The following is a 15,762-nucleotide window of genomic DNA, read 5'->3' as shown; positions in this document are numbered from 1 at the left end:
TGTGGCACCCCGCTAGCGACTGTGGTCCAATCAGAGTACGAACCATTTATTACCACCCTCTGCTTTCTATCGTTGAGCCAATTTTTTACCCACTTACACACGTTTTCGCCCAGTCCGAGCTGCCTCATTTTGTATATTAGCCTATTATGTGGCACGGTGTCAAAGGCTTTAGAGAAGTCCAGATATACAAGATCAATAGATTCTCCCTGGTCCAGCTTAGAGCTTACTTCATCGTAGAAACTGATCAGATTTGTCTGACATGAGCGACCCTTCATGAATCCATGCTGGTGAGGAGTTATTCCCTTAATCTCCTTGAGGTACTCATTGATGGCGTCTCTCAGAATCCCCTCGAAAATTTTTCCCGTTACTGAAGTGAGACTTACTGGCCTGTAGTTACCAGGCTCACTTTTACTCCCTTTTTTGTAGATTGGTACCACGTTGGCAATGCGCCAGTCCAATGGTACTACTCCAGTCTTGATAGTGTCTAGAAATATAAGGTATAGCGGCCTAGCTATCTCGTCACTTAGTTCCTTTAGTATCCTTGGGTGTAATCCATCTGGGCCCGGTGATTTATCAATTTTAGTTTTCTTTAGACGCTTCCGCACCTCCTCCTGCGTTAGGTATGTGATATTTTGTGAGGGGTTTGTTTTATTCCTCTGCTCCTCGTGTGGCATTTCCTTTTCTTTGGTGAACACACTTGAGAAGAAACTGTTTATTAGATTTGCTTTCCCTTCGTCATCATCAATGATTTCTCCTGCATTGTTTTTTAAAGGGCCAGTGCTCTCCCTGCAAATCCTTTTGCTGTTTATGTAGTTGAAAAATAGCTTCGGGTTGTTTCTGCTCTCTTTTGCGATCCGTCTTTCCGCTTCCTCTTTGGCAGTTTTAATCGTATCTTTGCATATTTTGTTTTTTTCCCTGTATGATTTTAGCGCTTCTTCGCTGCCTTGTTGCTTTAGTAGTTTGAACGCTTTCTTCTTTTCGTTTATTGCCCCTCGTACCGTCTTGTCGAGCCACATTGGTTTCCTTTTAGCTGAGTTACTTTTATTTCTGAAGGGAATGAACTGCTCACATGAGGCGATTAGGATCCTTTTGAACTCTTCCCATTTTTCCTCCGTACTGATATTTTTGAGGATGTTGTCCCAATTAATGTTACCGATAGTAGTTCTAAGCTCATCAAATTTTGCTTTGCTAAAGTTTAGTTTCTTTGTTACTCCTTGATAAGGCATCCTATTGATTGACAGCTGGAAGTTGATTATATTGTGGTCGCTGTTCCCCAAGTGCCCCTCAACCTGCACCCCCTTTATACGTTCCGGTTTGTTAGTTAGCACTAGGTCCAGAATGGCTTTCCCTCTTGTTGGTTCCTGCACAAGTTGGTTCAGGTAATTGTCTTTAATTACTCTCAAGAACTTATCACCCCTGTGAGATTTGCAGGTTTCGTTCTCCCATGTTATATCTGGGTAATTAAAGTCCCCCATGATAATTACTTCGTTTCGTTTTGACACCTCCTCTATCTGCCTTAGTAGTAAGTCTTCAGTTTCTGCTGTTGCTTTTGGTGGTCGATAAAAGACCCCTATCAGGATTTTGTTGTTTTTTCCCCCCTGTATTTCTACCCACAGAGATTCCACCTGTTCGTCTCCTACCCCTATATCCTCCCGTAGCCTCGGCTTCAAGTTCGATTTGACGTACAGACATACCCCTCCCCCTTTCTGGTTCCTTCGGTCTCTTCTGAAGAGATTGTACCCCTGCAAATTCACCGCCCAATCGCACTTATCATCAAGCCATGTTTCAGTAATTCCGACCATATCATAGTTTTCATCAGTCATTCTCGCTTCAAGCTCGCCCACTTTACCGATCAGACTTCGTGCATTCGTGATCATACAATTTATTTCATTTTTTTTGTTTTTTAAATTTGTTTTGTTGCTATTCGTACTTATGGCTGATCTGTCAGTTCTAACTGTACTAACCCCACCCCCTGCTCGACCCCCATTCCCTTTGCTTGGACCCGGATCGCTAGTTACACTGACTACCCCACTATTTCTCATTTTACCCTCCCCCCCAGTCCCTAGTTTAAACACTCCTCCAGCCTTCTAGCCATCTTTTCCCCCAGCACAGCTGCACCCTCCCCATTTAGATGCAGCCCGTCCCTACGGTAGAGCCTGTAGCCGACCGCAAAGTCAGCCCAGTTCTCCAGGAACCCAAATCCCTCCTTCTTGCACCAACTCCGGAGCCACTTGTTTACCTCCCTAAGGTCCTGCTGTCTTTCTAGTGTGGCTTTAGGTACAGGTAGTATTTCCGAGAAAACTACCCTGGAGGTCCGCGCCCTGAGCTTGGACCCTAAGTCCCTGAAATCATTTTTGAGGGCCCTCCATTGACCTCTAATTTGTTCATTGGTGCCAACGTGCACCATGACCGCTGGATCCTCACCAGCCCCTCCCAGTAACCTGTCAATCCGATCCGCGATGTGTCGAACTCGAGCGCCAGGAAGACAACACACCGTTCGACGATCCCGGTCTTTATGGCAGATTGCCCTCTCTGTCCCCCTAATAATTGAGTCCCCCACCACTAGAACCTGTCTAGCCTGCCCTGCGCTCCCCGTCCCTGTCTCACTGGAGCAGTCATCCCCCTGGCGTTCAGAGGGCGTGTCGTGCTGCAGCGGTGCTGGCTCTGTAATGGCATCCCCCTCATCTGCCAATCGTGCAGACTTGTTGGGTTGTGCCAGTTCAGGACTAGCCTCCCTGGTTCTCTTCCCTCTACCCCTCCTTCTTTCTGTCACCCAGCTGACTGCCTGCTCCCCCTGCTCTTCCGTACTACCATCCGCCCCCGCCTCTACCCCAGCGAGTGTCTGCTCAGTGAGCACCAAACTCCTTTCCATGATGTCAATGGCTCTCAGTGTTGCCAGTTGCCCATTTAGATCCAGAATTTGGGCTTCTAAATTTGCAACGTGCATGCATCTTGCGCAACAGTATGCACCCTCGATCGGCTGATCAAGGACCGCATACATTGCACAAGTAGCACACTGGATGACATTGCCAGGCATGGAGCTCATCCTAATGGGGATCTACAATTTACTTGTGGAAGTAGTGAAGATAGCCTTGCTCACACTCCGCTCACACGCTGCCGCAACCGCTGTCCCGCTGCCGCAACCGCTGTCCCGCTGCCGCAACCGCTGTCCCGCTGCCGCAACCGCTGTCCCGCTGCCGCAACCGCTGTCCCGCTGCCGCAACCGCTGACCCGCTGCCGCAACCGCTGACCCGCTGCCGCAACCGCTGTCCCGCTGCCGCAACCGCTGTCCCGCTGCCGCAACCGCTGACCCGCTGCCGCAACCGCTGACCCGCTGCCGCAACCGCTGACCCGCTGCCGCAACCGCTGACCCGCTGCCGCAACCGCTGACCCGCTGCCGCAACCTCTGACCCGCTGCCGCAACCTCTGACCCGCTGCCGCAACCTCTGACCCGCTACCGCAACCTCTGACCCGCTACCGCAACCGCTGGCCCGCTGCCGCAACCGCTGACCCGCTGCCGCAACCGCTGACCCGCTGCCGCAACCCCTCACCCGCTGCCGCAACCCCTCACCCGCTGCCTCTCTCGCGCAACCTCTTACCCGCTGACACTTATGCGCAAACAGTCAAAATTTTTTTTTTTTTTTTTTTTTTTTTTTTTTTTTTTTTTTTTTTTTTTTTTTTTTTTTTTTTCTTATGCCTTATGAATTACTCAGCGGGCACAGTGGTGCCTTATTAATTATCGTAGGGGACATTGGGGTCTTAAACTACTCAGGGAAAACAATGGCAAAGTCATCATTCACTGGACAGACCCACCATGCTTCAGATCAGACCCAGTGTAGAGTAAGAAGCCTGGGTGATGTCATCTGTACTGTAGTGTCAGGAGTTGAAGTCACCCGTTGGTAATCTCAAGGAATGTTCTGGTGTCTTGGAGGTGGCTGTTAGCTGCTGAGTATTTATGCTGATGGCTGGAGCAGCAGCCTTATACAGGTCCACTTCATCCAGACATGGTTCATGGTTCCTCAGGAGATCCTTCTTGAGCTATCGCCTTTTCAGCAGAACCTGAGTATTTTCACCATCTATGGCACAGAGCAATTAGTCATTGACAGAGCAGCACCATAGAATGTAATGTAACGGTTCGAAGCTCACCCCATACATTGCCATTGATAATAGGTACTATGTAGATGCCAAAGGCTTCAGTTTTTACACTCCGGTCATTTGTAATGTGGCTTTCCTTCAAATTATACAGTATCTCCGAGAACAGCTACATGGCAAACTTCTGACTGTCTCCACCTGTTCTTCAGCTGATGTCCAGGCAGCGTTCAGCGGTATTATCACTCGTATCCAGAGATAGTGAGTATATGTTATACCACGTCTTCTGTAGTCTCACACATCCACAAATAGTGACTGCACGTCCTACGTCATATGTATCAGGATGTACTGAGTACACATCATACCACCTCTACTGTAGTCAAACGTATCCATAGATAGTGAGTATGTATCATACTGCTTCTTCTGTAGTCACGTGTATCCAGAGGTAGAGAGTGCACTTCATAGTATCTCTTCTGTAGTCACGTGTATCCAGAAGTAGCGAGTGCACTTCATAGTAACTCTTCTGTAGTCACGTGTATCCAGAAGTAGAGAGTGCACTTCATAGTATCTCTTCTGTAGTCACGTGTATCCAGAAGTAGCGAGTGCACTTCATAGTAACTCTTCTGTAGTCACGTGTATCCAGAAGTAGAGAGTGCACTTCATAGTATCTCTTCTGTAGTCCCGTGTATCCAGAGGTAGAGAGTGCACTTCATAGTATCTCTTCTGTAGTCACGTGTATCCAGAAGTAGAGAGTGCACTTCATAGGATTTCTTCTGTAGTCACGTGTATCCAGAAGTAGAGAGTGCACTTCATAGTATCTCTTCTGTAGTCACATGTATCCACAGAAGGGAAGTAGACATCAGTTCACTTTTCATATCATATCTTCTGCAGTCACAGTTTTCGAATTTGTGTCTCCTCTCCAGCTGTAACTGTAACTCACTGATGCCTCCACCAGTAAAAGTCGTAGTCGCTGGTGACCAGAGTTATCTCAGTGTCATCCTTCGTTTTTTTGTGGAACAGCTCGCTGGGAAAACCCCAGATTGGCTCAGCTACCTTCGCTTCCTTGTTCTGCCACTTGGTGAGTGCCTTCCCTGCAGAGCACAGTCTGCGGCACGTTCTGTCACTATGAGGGGAGGTACAAGGCACATGGGGGGTATCTCATGTGCATCATTATTAGAATCTCCCACTCATGACTAGGGGCACAGTGGGACCTACTCATGACTAGGGGCACAGTGGGGTCTATTCATGACTTGGGGCACAGGGGGACCTATTCATGACTAGGGGCACAGTGGGGTCTATTCATGACTCCGGCGCAGTGGGACCTATTCATGACTCCGGGAACAGTGGGAGCTACTCATGACTTGGGCACAGTGGGGCCTTACGAATTACTCAGTGGGCACAGTAGTTCCTTATTAATTATCTTAGGGGACAGTGGGGTCTGTAAGTGACAATGGCCTTATTAATTACTCAGGGGGCACCGTGGGGCCTATAAATGACTTAGGGCACAGTGGGTCCTATATATGGCTCAGGGCACAGTGGGAACTTATGAATTACTCATGGAGCACAGTGAGGCCTATTCATGGTTTGTGGCACAGTGGGGCCTTATTAATCTTAGGGCACAGTGGGGTTTGTAAAGGACACAGGAGAGACAATTAATTACTCAGTCAGCAAGTGGGACCTTATGAATGGCCTAGGGGACACACTGGGGCCTTACTAATTGCTCAGGGTGAACGTTGGGGTTTTATTAATGACTTAGGGAAACATCAAGGACTTACTAATTACTCAGTGGGCACAGTGGGGCCTATACATGACTTGGGGCACAGGGGGGCCTTATGAATTACTCGGGAGGCACAGTGGGGCTTTACTAATAAGTTTAGGGAACAGTGGCATCTATAAATGACTCACAGTGGGAGCTATATCCTAGTAAGAGGACAGAGCAGGTCCTATAAATTAGTATGGGAGCCCACTGCGACTCTGTCACCCAAGGACCCATATAAACATAGTCAGCCCTGCCTCTGGGTTCGTGTCCATGTTATCATCATCAATGACCATAGTCATAGGTTGTTGACGCGGCACATGACAATCAGTGACCGCTTGAAGATGTTTCAGAGCTGTGGATGTTTAATGAATGTTTGCCCTTCCATCATCTTCCATCAGGTCCCCATCCTGTGGCCAAATATCTGGCATCAGTGGACAACAAATATAACTCCCTCTTTATGGACGCAGCGTGGAGAGACGTGTTCAGCCAGGGGGAGCCCCCCGCTTCAGGTAAGACACCTTGCTGTGCTGACTTGTGCCAGGGGTCACACAGATTAATAAGAGGGGTTGTAAGGCATCGCATAGAATACTCCGAGAAGTAGTCAAAGAAGAGGACTAAAAGACTGGCGGTGATGGTGCAACACTTCAAGTTAGAAAATATTCATAATGACCAAGTGGTGTAGGAACTTCTCTTTTTATTGAATAAAGAACGTGGCCAAGATATGAAAACGTGTTTCGGGGAAAACCCCTTTGTCAGTTCAGCTGGTATTAGAATATACAAACTAAGTAGTACATATGAGGGATTAGGGCTAGAGGTGAAAAGTGAAGAATAAAAATAGGTAAATAGAAGAAAAAAATGTATATACCGTGTTCCCCAAAAATAAGCCCTGCTCCTAAAATAAACCGCACTCTGATTTTGGCTATTTTCAGGGAGGCTAAAAATATAAGGCCTACCACAAATATAAGCCCTAGCTAGACTACATTAAAAAAGAATACATTACCTAGCAGCTGCGATCTGGGTCCCTACCGCTGCTCTCCGAAGTTCCTTCGCTCCGCCGTGTGTCCTGCACTCCTTGACCGCTGACAGAACATCACTTCCTGGTCGCAGGGTTCATAAATCCCACCTCCAGGAACGATGGCTCTGATTGGCTGAGAGCAGTGCTTGCTGAACCAATCAATGCAGCGCTCGCTGAACCAACGCGACAGCTGTGATTGGCTGAGAGCAGTGCTTGCTGTAGCAATCCGGGTTCCGCAGCAAATACCATCCATAGCATGCTATGGAAAAGTGCTTTTTCCTGCACACAAGCGGAAATCAATAGCGATTTTCTGTTTGCGGAGGAAAAATCGCAGCATGCTCTATTTTAGTGTGGTGTCCGGCTTCCATTGAAGTCAATGGAAGCTGTCCGACACGCTCTCCGTCTGAAATTAACATTGCGGACAGGTCACGGATTCCACATCATCGCTAGGCAATGGCACGGTAAAATATGTACTGCGTACGTCCGACACCAAGTCGTCCGGACCATCCACAGTACAGAAGTAGGAAGACGGCTGACAGCTATGCGGGGTCATTTTTTAAAAATTTGCCTATTTTTATTCTTCACTTTTCACCTCTAGCCCTAATCTCTATTATGTATTACTTAGTTTGTATATTCTAATACCAGCTGAACTGACGAAGGGGTTTGCCCCCGAAACGCGTTTTCATATGCTGGCCATGTTCTTTATTCAATAAAAGCATAAGTTCCTACACCACTTGGTCATTATCAATATTTTCTAACTTGGAGTGTTGCGCCATCACCGCCAGTCTTTTAATCCTATTCTCTCGCTCATCCATGCCCACCTAGGTGGTGCGTCATCTGGTCCGGCGGCACCTCCAACACTGCTACCTTTATTCTATTCCTGTACCACATTTGTAAATTCATCGTTGATTACCAACATGACCGTATGGGTTTTGCTCCACCCTTCTCTTTTTATTTTTTTCCGCTTCTGCATGAGAAGTAATGAGGCATCACAAATAATGATAGAACTTATACCGCATCTTATGGCATAATTATATATGCAGTGGAGGCCGGGTGGGTGGTCGCGGGATTTATACTAGCAGTGGATACTTTTTAATCCTTCCCAGCACTCTCGTTTAACCCCTTAAGGACCAAGCTGTTTTGTACCTTAAGGAGCAGACACTTTTTAAGGATTTTACCCATGTGGCAGTTTTAGTGCTCTATTTTTTTCCTTTAGCTACCAAAATTATTTTTGCGGCGTTTTTTTCCCGTGACATATAGGACTATTTTTTTTATATCTTTTTCACTGACTTTTCCGTTTTTTAGTTTTATTGTGGGTAAGAAGCTAAAAAAAACCCATTTTTTTAACATTTATAATTTTTTCTTAAATTATTTTTATATTTACACTGAAATAAAGTATGGGAATGGGTTCCTCTATTTGTTTCGGACATTTTCATATATAGTATGTATGGTTTTGGTTTACAGGGCGCATACGGCGATGGTTTTTGTTGGCGTCTGCTTTGTGTTATTCTCTTTCTTTTGTATGTATTGTTGTTTTATTCTGTTGTTTTGTTTTACTTATGTATGTAATTGTGTTTTTTACTATCTGTGTCCCCCATGACGTCTTGTAAGACCTCTGGGGGACATTCACATGTTTTTTTTTCTTTATTTGACACTTTCCCACTGTAGGTGGGGCGTCCATAGGAGCCCTAGTTACAGGGGAAAGCAACCCCTGTGGTGACATTAGTCACCTGCAGAGCTGCCAGGGTCTAGTCTGACCCTCCAGCTCTGCAGTAGCAGGGAATCCCGGGAGGTCACATGAACCCGGAGGCTCCCGTAGTGAAAGTACATTTCATTGAGCACTGTATATCGGGGAAGCCCTCCTGCCTTCTGCTCCGGGTTATCAGCTGTCACTAACAGCTGATAACTAGAGATGAGCGAACGTACTCGGTAAGGGCGATTTCGCAATCGAGCACCGCGATTTTCGAGTTCTTCACTACTCGGGTGAAAAGTACTCGGGGGCGCTGTGGGTGAGCGGGGGGTTGCAGAGGGGAGTGGGGGGGAGAGGGAGAGAGAGAGGGCTCCCCCCTGTTCCCCGCTGCTACCCCCCACTCCCCTCTGCAACCCCCCGCCCCACAGCGCACCCGAGTACTTTTCACCTGAGTAGTGAAGTACTCGAAAATCGCGGTGCTCGATTGCAAAATCACCCTTACCGAGTACGTTCGCTCATCTCTACTGATAACCCGTTCCTGCCTCTGACTGGTTGCAGAGGAAGGAGACTTAGAGCACCGCCGTAATTTTACTATCGGTGGTGCTCTAAGCCCAGGACCAGCCACCGTAAATTTACGGTGGCTGGTCCTAAACGGGTTAAGGCTGATGCTTGATCGATCATCGGTCTTGTCAAGAAACTGATTACTCGACCAAACACCATGCAGGGGGGCAGCGGGGGGGAGAAAGAGAGAACTCTCTCACTCTCCCCCCCCCCCCCCGAATGGTGCTCGGTCGAGTAATCAGTTACTCGACAAGACCGATGCTCAATCGAGCATCAGCCTTAAACGAGCATGCTCGTACATCTCTAGCAGTAACTCAATGCATGATAACTGCAGATATGCTACAGATGATGGTGGTCTGACTACTGTGGACTGATTTGAGGATCTCAGAATGTGCTGATCTCCTGAGATTTTCACACATAACTCACAAGTATGAGGAGCGAAATCCTCAAAATGCTTGAGAGTGTCAGAGAATGTTTGTGCGAAAGTCACTGGAAGTTCAATAACAGCTCTGAAGATCCGGATCGGACTTGAGACAGAGCTTACGTTAGCAGAAGATGACACTTGAGGAAGGAAGGGGGGGGGGGGTGACACTGAGCCTACAGGGGGCGACACTGAGCCTACAGGGGGCAGCAGTCACTAATACTTAACAAGTAAAGCTTGGAAGAATGTTACCAGGTCTAGTGAATCGCCATTTCTGCTGGTTCATTAGATATTTTGAAATAAAATAAATCTTGTTATTTGTATAGCGCCAACTTATTCCGCAGCGCTTTCAGGTAAGTTATTTATTACCCCCCACCAAGCTGGGTGCTCATTTTACCAACCTCGGAAAGATGGAAGGCTGAGTCTACCTTGAGCCAGCTACCTGAACCATGTGGAGATTGAACTTGCAACCTTCAGGTCATGAGCGAGAGATTAGAACTTCATTACTGTTGCCTTAACACTCTGCGCCACATGAGGCTCCATAATTGATCTTTAACTTGTGGCTCTCCACAATGCCGTGGCAGTCACAGGCTAGAGACCCATGGTGTAGATGGTAGGGTAAAAGGGGTTGTCCAGTTATATGCTATTGATGACTCATCTGTAGGATAGGCCTTGAATATTAGATTGGTGAGTACCATTGTCTGGGACCCCTGCCGGACCTCCGTTCTCTGGGCCAGTGCTCAACTGTACTGAGCTGATTTCTGTAGGAATCAAACATCTCTGTTCTCACTGCAGTGGCCAGGTTTGGTATTACAAGCATTTAGTTCAATGAGAACTTTACCTGTAATACCAAGCCTGGCCACTGCAGTGGGAACGGAACTGTTTGCTTCCTGCAGAAATCAGACTAAAAGAATTAGTTAATCGGTGGCAGTCCCGAGTGATGGACACCTGCTAATCTAATATTGACGGCCTATCCTAAAATAGACCATCAATAGTTTACAACTGGACAATCCCTTTAATAAATGGTAATGCAGTAGAGCTTCCATCAACTTCGCCTAATCACCTCACAATCACAAGATGAACTCCAATAGAACATCACTCGGATTTGGTGGAACAGCAGATTTTGCAGCATGAAAACATGGCCGACAATGCTGCAGTCTATGTGTGATGTCATCAACCTAGAGCAAACTCTGTGATGGGGGTCGTATATGAGGAGCCTTGCATGTGGATGATGATATGGACCTCTTCTATTTCACAGAGCGTCTGGATGTGGCGGGAAGAGTGGTGCAGTACATTGCAGGCGCAGCTGTCTCGCATCAGCTCTTTATCTCTGAGGCCATGCTGACCTACAGACAGAGGAGGTAAGACGCTGCCATGCCCCCCCCATATATGTTATATGATATCAGACCCCCCCCACACCTATGCGGTAATAAAGTGGTTCTCTACATTCAGTATCTATTTGCATCATGCAAAGTTTTACAAGTTTCCGATTCACTTTCTGTATGAACTCCATTTTCTCACAAATCTCTGCTTGCTGACATTGAATAGGAAGCTTTGATGATCCCTTCCAGTGGATGAGTAACTGGCAGTACAGGTATCAGACCTGTGTCATGTAGCAAGACGTGCAGCTGTATGTCCTTCACATGTTTAGGACATGGAAGTAATCAGTGAAGGGTTCTAGTAAATGACCGCAAGCAGAGATCTTTAAAATTGTGGGAATTAATACTATGGTCATACAGACGGGACTTTCGCAATGGCTATAAATGCTGTGAGGTTCATATCCTGTCATGTTGTCTGACCATGTGTCCATCCCCCCCGCCACCCCACCGCACCCAAAATAATATACACCGTGTAGGGGCCGAGGGCAGATCTGTGGGACATACTACTGTTCATAGAATTTGTGGCTTGTATAACAGAGGACAGGAGGAAATAGTTGGTGTATGTTTGCTTATATGTGATGATGTTCTAGAAGGTTCCATCAATACATATAACACAAGACCCCTCCTCTGTTTATTACCATCATATACAACGTTCATTTCCACTTTTTATGGTTCTGTACCCTCCCACCAAAGATGGCCACCAATGTCTCCTCTAACCTCCCCCATCTCTTATAACTCCTTCTGTACTTCCCAAAACCAACGCTGTCTCGGTATCCATTCTCCACCTACAATTAGACTGATGTCAGCGCTGTAATTGGAGTTGGTTTTGGTGCAGTGTAATATGTCAGTAATTGTCATGCCTGAGACATACATAATGTATTCACTTATTGTTCTTGTAAATGTTGCATGGGTACAGAGGATCTATTCACATCTATGCATATACTCACTTATCACGCTCATTAATATATTGAGTACACCTATGACTGTGGAAGGGTTATTCCTGCCCTCCCCTGTCTATGAATACCTCCAAAAACCTAACCATTCCTCCAAATCCTGATCCCAAAAAGAAACATCTCCTTATCTCATTTCATCCATTCCAACAATTTATCGATATCCCATCCCAGCCAACATCTCCATATCCCATCTCCTTCAACTTTCTTATCTACCGGTATATCCCATCCCAACCAATAACCTCTGCATATCCCATCTCATCCAAAAAGCTTCTCTATATCCCATCTCAACCATCAAAATCAGTATATCCCATTTCATTCAACAATCTATGTCATATCCAAACCAACATCTCTATATCCAGTCTCACCCAACAATCTTTATCCCATCATGACCAACGTCTCTTTATTCCATCCCAGCCAACAACATCTCCATATCCCATCTCATCTAATAATCTATAGCCCATCCCAGCCAACATCTCCATATCCCATCTCCTTCAACTTTCTTATCTACCGGTATATCCCATCCCAACCAATAACCTCTGCATATCCCATCTCATCCAACAATCTTCTCTATATCCCATTTCATTCAACAATCTATCTCCCATCCAAACCAACATCTCTATATCCAGTCTCACCCAACAATCTTTATCCCATCATGACCATCATCTCTTTATTCCATCCCAGCCAACAACATCTCCATATCCCATCTCATCTAATAATCTATAGCCCATCCCAGCTAACATTTCTATATCCCATTTTATGCAACAACCTGCTTATATCCCATCTCATCAATCAATCTATATCCCATCCGAGTCAACATCTCCATATTCCATGTCATCCAACATGTCCTTATTCCATCCCAGCCAACAACATCTCCATATCCCATTTCATCCAGTAATCTATAGCCCATCTCAGCCAACATTTCTATATCCCGTCTTATGCAACAGTCTGCTTATTTCCCATCCCAACTTACAGCATCTCCATATACCATCTCATCAAACACTCTATATCCCATCCCAGCCAACCTCTCCATATTCCATTTCATCCAATAATGTTATCTATATCCCATTTCATTTAACAATCTATATCCCATCCAAACCAACATCTTTATATCCAGTCTCATCCAACAATCTATATCCCATCACAACTGACATCTCTTTATTCCATCCCAGTCAACAACATCTCCATATCCCATCTCATCCAGTGATCTATAGCCCATCCCAGCCAACATTATCTCCATATCCCATCTCATTCAACGATTTATCTATATCCTACCCCAACCAACCTCTCTATGTCCTATCTCAATCAGCATCTCTTTATCCCATCCCAGCCAACAACTTCTTCATATCCCATCTCATCCAAAGATCTATCTATAGTCCCATCCCAGCCAACATCTCCATATCCCATCCCATCTCACCCCAAACCATCTTAATATTCTTTCTCATCCATCCGCCTTTCCATATGTCATCCAAATTTACAACTCCATTCTCCATCCAACCCTATAGTAAGGTAAAAGTAAAGTCCCCTGGCGCAAGCACCAAGTCATGACTGACTCCTAGGGTGACCAATGAAGAAAAAGGTGGCAGCATCAAGTGGTGCATAAACTCTTCAAGATTTTATTCTCCCATAACAAGAAATCACGACGTTTCGTTCTGTAATCTTTGTCAAAGACCTTGACAAAGCCCTGATTGCAGGTCGAAACGTCGTGATTTCTTGTTATGGGACAATACAATCTTGAAGAGTTTATGCACCACTTGATGCTGCCACCGTTTTCTTCTTCGACTATATCCTAGGTCTTGGTCCAAACCCAGGTGGCTACTGTATCCCTAAACTGGGTCCTACCCGTACTGGGATTGTGGTGTACTGCTTGTGATACCTTTATACTACTGACACCTAGGGTGACGTCACATCGTGACGTTTTCTTGGCAGACTGTTTTTGTGGGGTGGTTTGTCATTGCCTTCTCCAATCATCTTTTACCCCCCAGCAAGCTGGGTACTTATTTTACCGTCTTCGGATGGATGAAAGGCAACCTTGAGCCAGCTACCTGAACCAAGCATGGATTGGACCCGCAATCTATGTATATGAGTGCATATCCAGTTGGTAACTTGCATGGCATCCCTAGATGAGTAACTCTATGGATACACCACCTTTGCAGATTTAATAGACTTTAAGCTAGAAACCTGAAGAATAGGAGATTTCCTGACTCCTGACCGGGGTTTCTTCTGACTCATGACTTATGTTTGAAATGGTGACATTATAAAGATGTAGTAAATATTTAAGGTGTTGTCAAGAACTTTTACGGGTTGATGGCCTAGGATATGTCATCAATAGTTGATCTGCAGGGATCCGCTGCTCAGGATCTCCTGCTCAGGATCCCCTCTGATAAGCTGATTGCCAGGCCTGCTGTCAGTGCAGACAATATTGGAAGCAGATAATGCTGTCAACATTACAGTGGCCTGATTTGGTACTACAGGCACAGCTCACATTGAATTTAATGATGGTACCTGATCAGTGACATGGGAAAAGAATAGTCTCTAGCATAAGTCAGTAATACTTGCCCTCCAGTAGTGATGCCTACATTGTTCCAAAGAAGACATTTTCCCGAGTCTCCAGCCACATGTTTGGTTGTATAGGTTGGCTTGTCTCTATTAGTAGTTATCCTGTAGAATATACAAGAATATCAATCGTAGAGTTGTACAAATCCCCATGAACCCCACAGTGCTCATTACATTGATTGACTGAGTGGTCCCAACGAGTTTTTGTGTTCCCTCTTGCATATACTTTGTTCCTCTCCTGTAGACCTCCCTTAACTTGGTGCTGTCTGCTTGTTGTCATCCTGTCAGTCATTTTATCTTTTCTCCAGTTTTGATGGACTTTATGATTTCTGCTTCTGGATCTTTATTAGGTTTTGACCCCTCTGGCCTCATCTCTCATCAACACTAACATCCTCTCCCCCATCTTGCTTGTAGGACTTCTCCTTGTACATTAATCCACTATTACGGTACAACCTGCAAATTTTGGGTTGGGTCTTGTATTATCTTTCATCCTGCCTTTGTTTCATCCAGCTTCCCCGTTCTAGCTTTCACAAGCCCATCTGTTATCCCACCTCTATCTTTGCATCATCTCAACACTCCTATCAGGGCTGGACAAAGAGTCAGGTGGCCAACGTGCCTACAAATGTGCTCCTGGAGCTGAACATTTTGGGCTGATTTTCTATTGATGTCTATGAAAGTACCATACTCATTGCCTGGCCACAAAGAACTTCTAAAGCCTTAAGTACATTGTCCTGTCTTGAGTTCTGTGCCCCCTACCAGTCACTTCTACATCTCACATACATGTCCACTACCAGTTTTTTCTGCATCTTATATATGTGCTTCTGACCAGTCTCACATATGTGCCACCTACCAGACACTCCATCTCACATATGTGCTCCATCCATGTGTTGTACCCGTCCTTCAGATCTTTCAACCTCATGTTCTCCTGGCCCTTTCTGTACCTCATGCAGATCTCATAAGCTCACATCACTCCCCAGATAGCTGCTGCGCCTTTCATTTCCTGGGACACAATTCATAGATTCTATTTTCCTCATCTACTTTGTTTTACATATTCCTTAAAACTTCTCTTTCCTCATCACCTTCAATTTTTCAACCTTCCTGTTGCTTTACAGTATTTTTCCTACATTCCAATACTTATCAGCATCCTCCTCCTCAGACTCCTGTTCTCCTGTTTCCTCAGTGCCTCCTTCTCAGCCTCCTAATCTTCTGTTTCCTCTGTGCCTGCTCCTCAATTTCCTGTTCTTCTATATTTTCTCTGTACCCCCTCCTCTTCCTCAGCCTCCTGTTCTTTTTCCTCTGTGCCTCCTCCTCAGCCTTCTGTTCTTTTTCCTCTGTGCCTCCT

At 45.8% G+C, this 15,762-nt stretch overlaps 1 protein-coding gene across 2 annotated transcripts in view; it reads left to right on the top strand.

Annotated features, from left to right (window-relative positions):
* The window catches only part of LOC136620587 (phosphofurin acidic cluster sorting protein 2-like), a 73,477-nt gene that overhangs the window by 49,506 nt on the left and 8,209 nt on the right, over positions 1 to 15,762 (top strand). For both annotated transcript variants that reach the window (XM_066595449.1, XM_066595450.1), the window contains exons 16-19: positions 4,247 to 4,350; positions 5,013 to 5,167; positions 6,247 to 6,357; positions 10,794 to 10,896. In XM_066595449.1, the coding sequence (XP_066451546.1) occupies positions 4,247 to 4,350; positions 5,013 to 5,167; positions 6,247 to 6,357; positions 10,794 to 10,896 (473 nt within the window). The remainder of the gene's footprint in view (positions 1 to 4,246; positions 4,351 to 5,012; positions 5,168 to 6,246; positions 6,358 to 10,793; positions 10,897 to 15,762) is intronic.

Source organism: Eleutherodactylus coqui, chromosome 3 (assembly GCF_035609145.1).
Source record: "Eleutherodactylus coqui strain aEleCoq1 chromosome 3, aEleCoq1.hap1, whole genome shotgun sequence".
Taxonomy (NCBI): domain Eukaryota; kingdom Metazoa; phylum Chordata; class Amphibia; order Anura; family Eleutherodactylidae; genus Eleutherodactylus; species Eleutherodactylus coqui.
The sequence above is the reverse complement of the archived record's forward strand: the minus strand, read 5'-3'. Positions and strand labels throughout refer to the sequence as shown.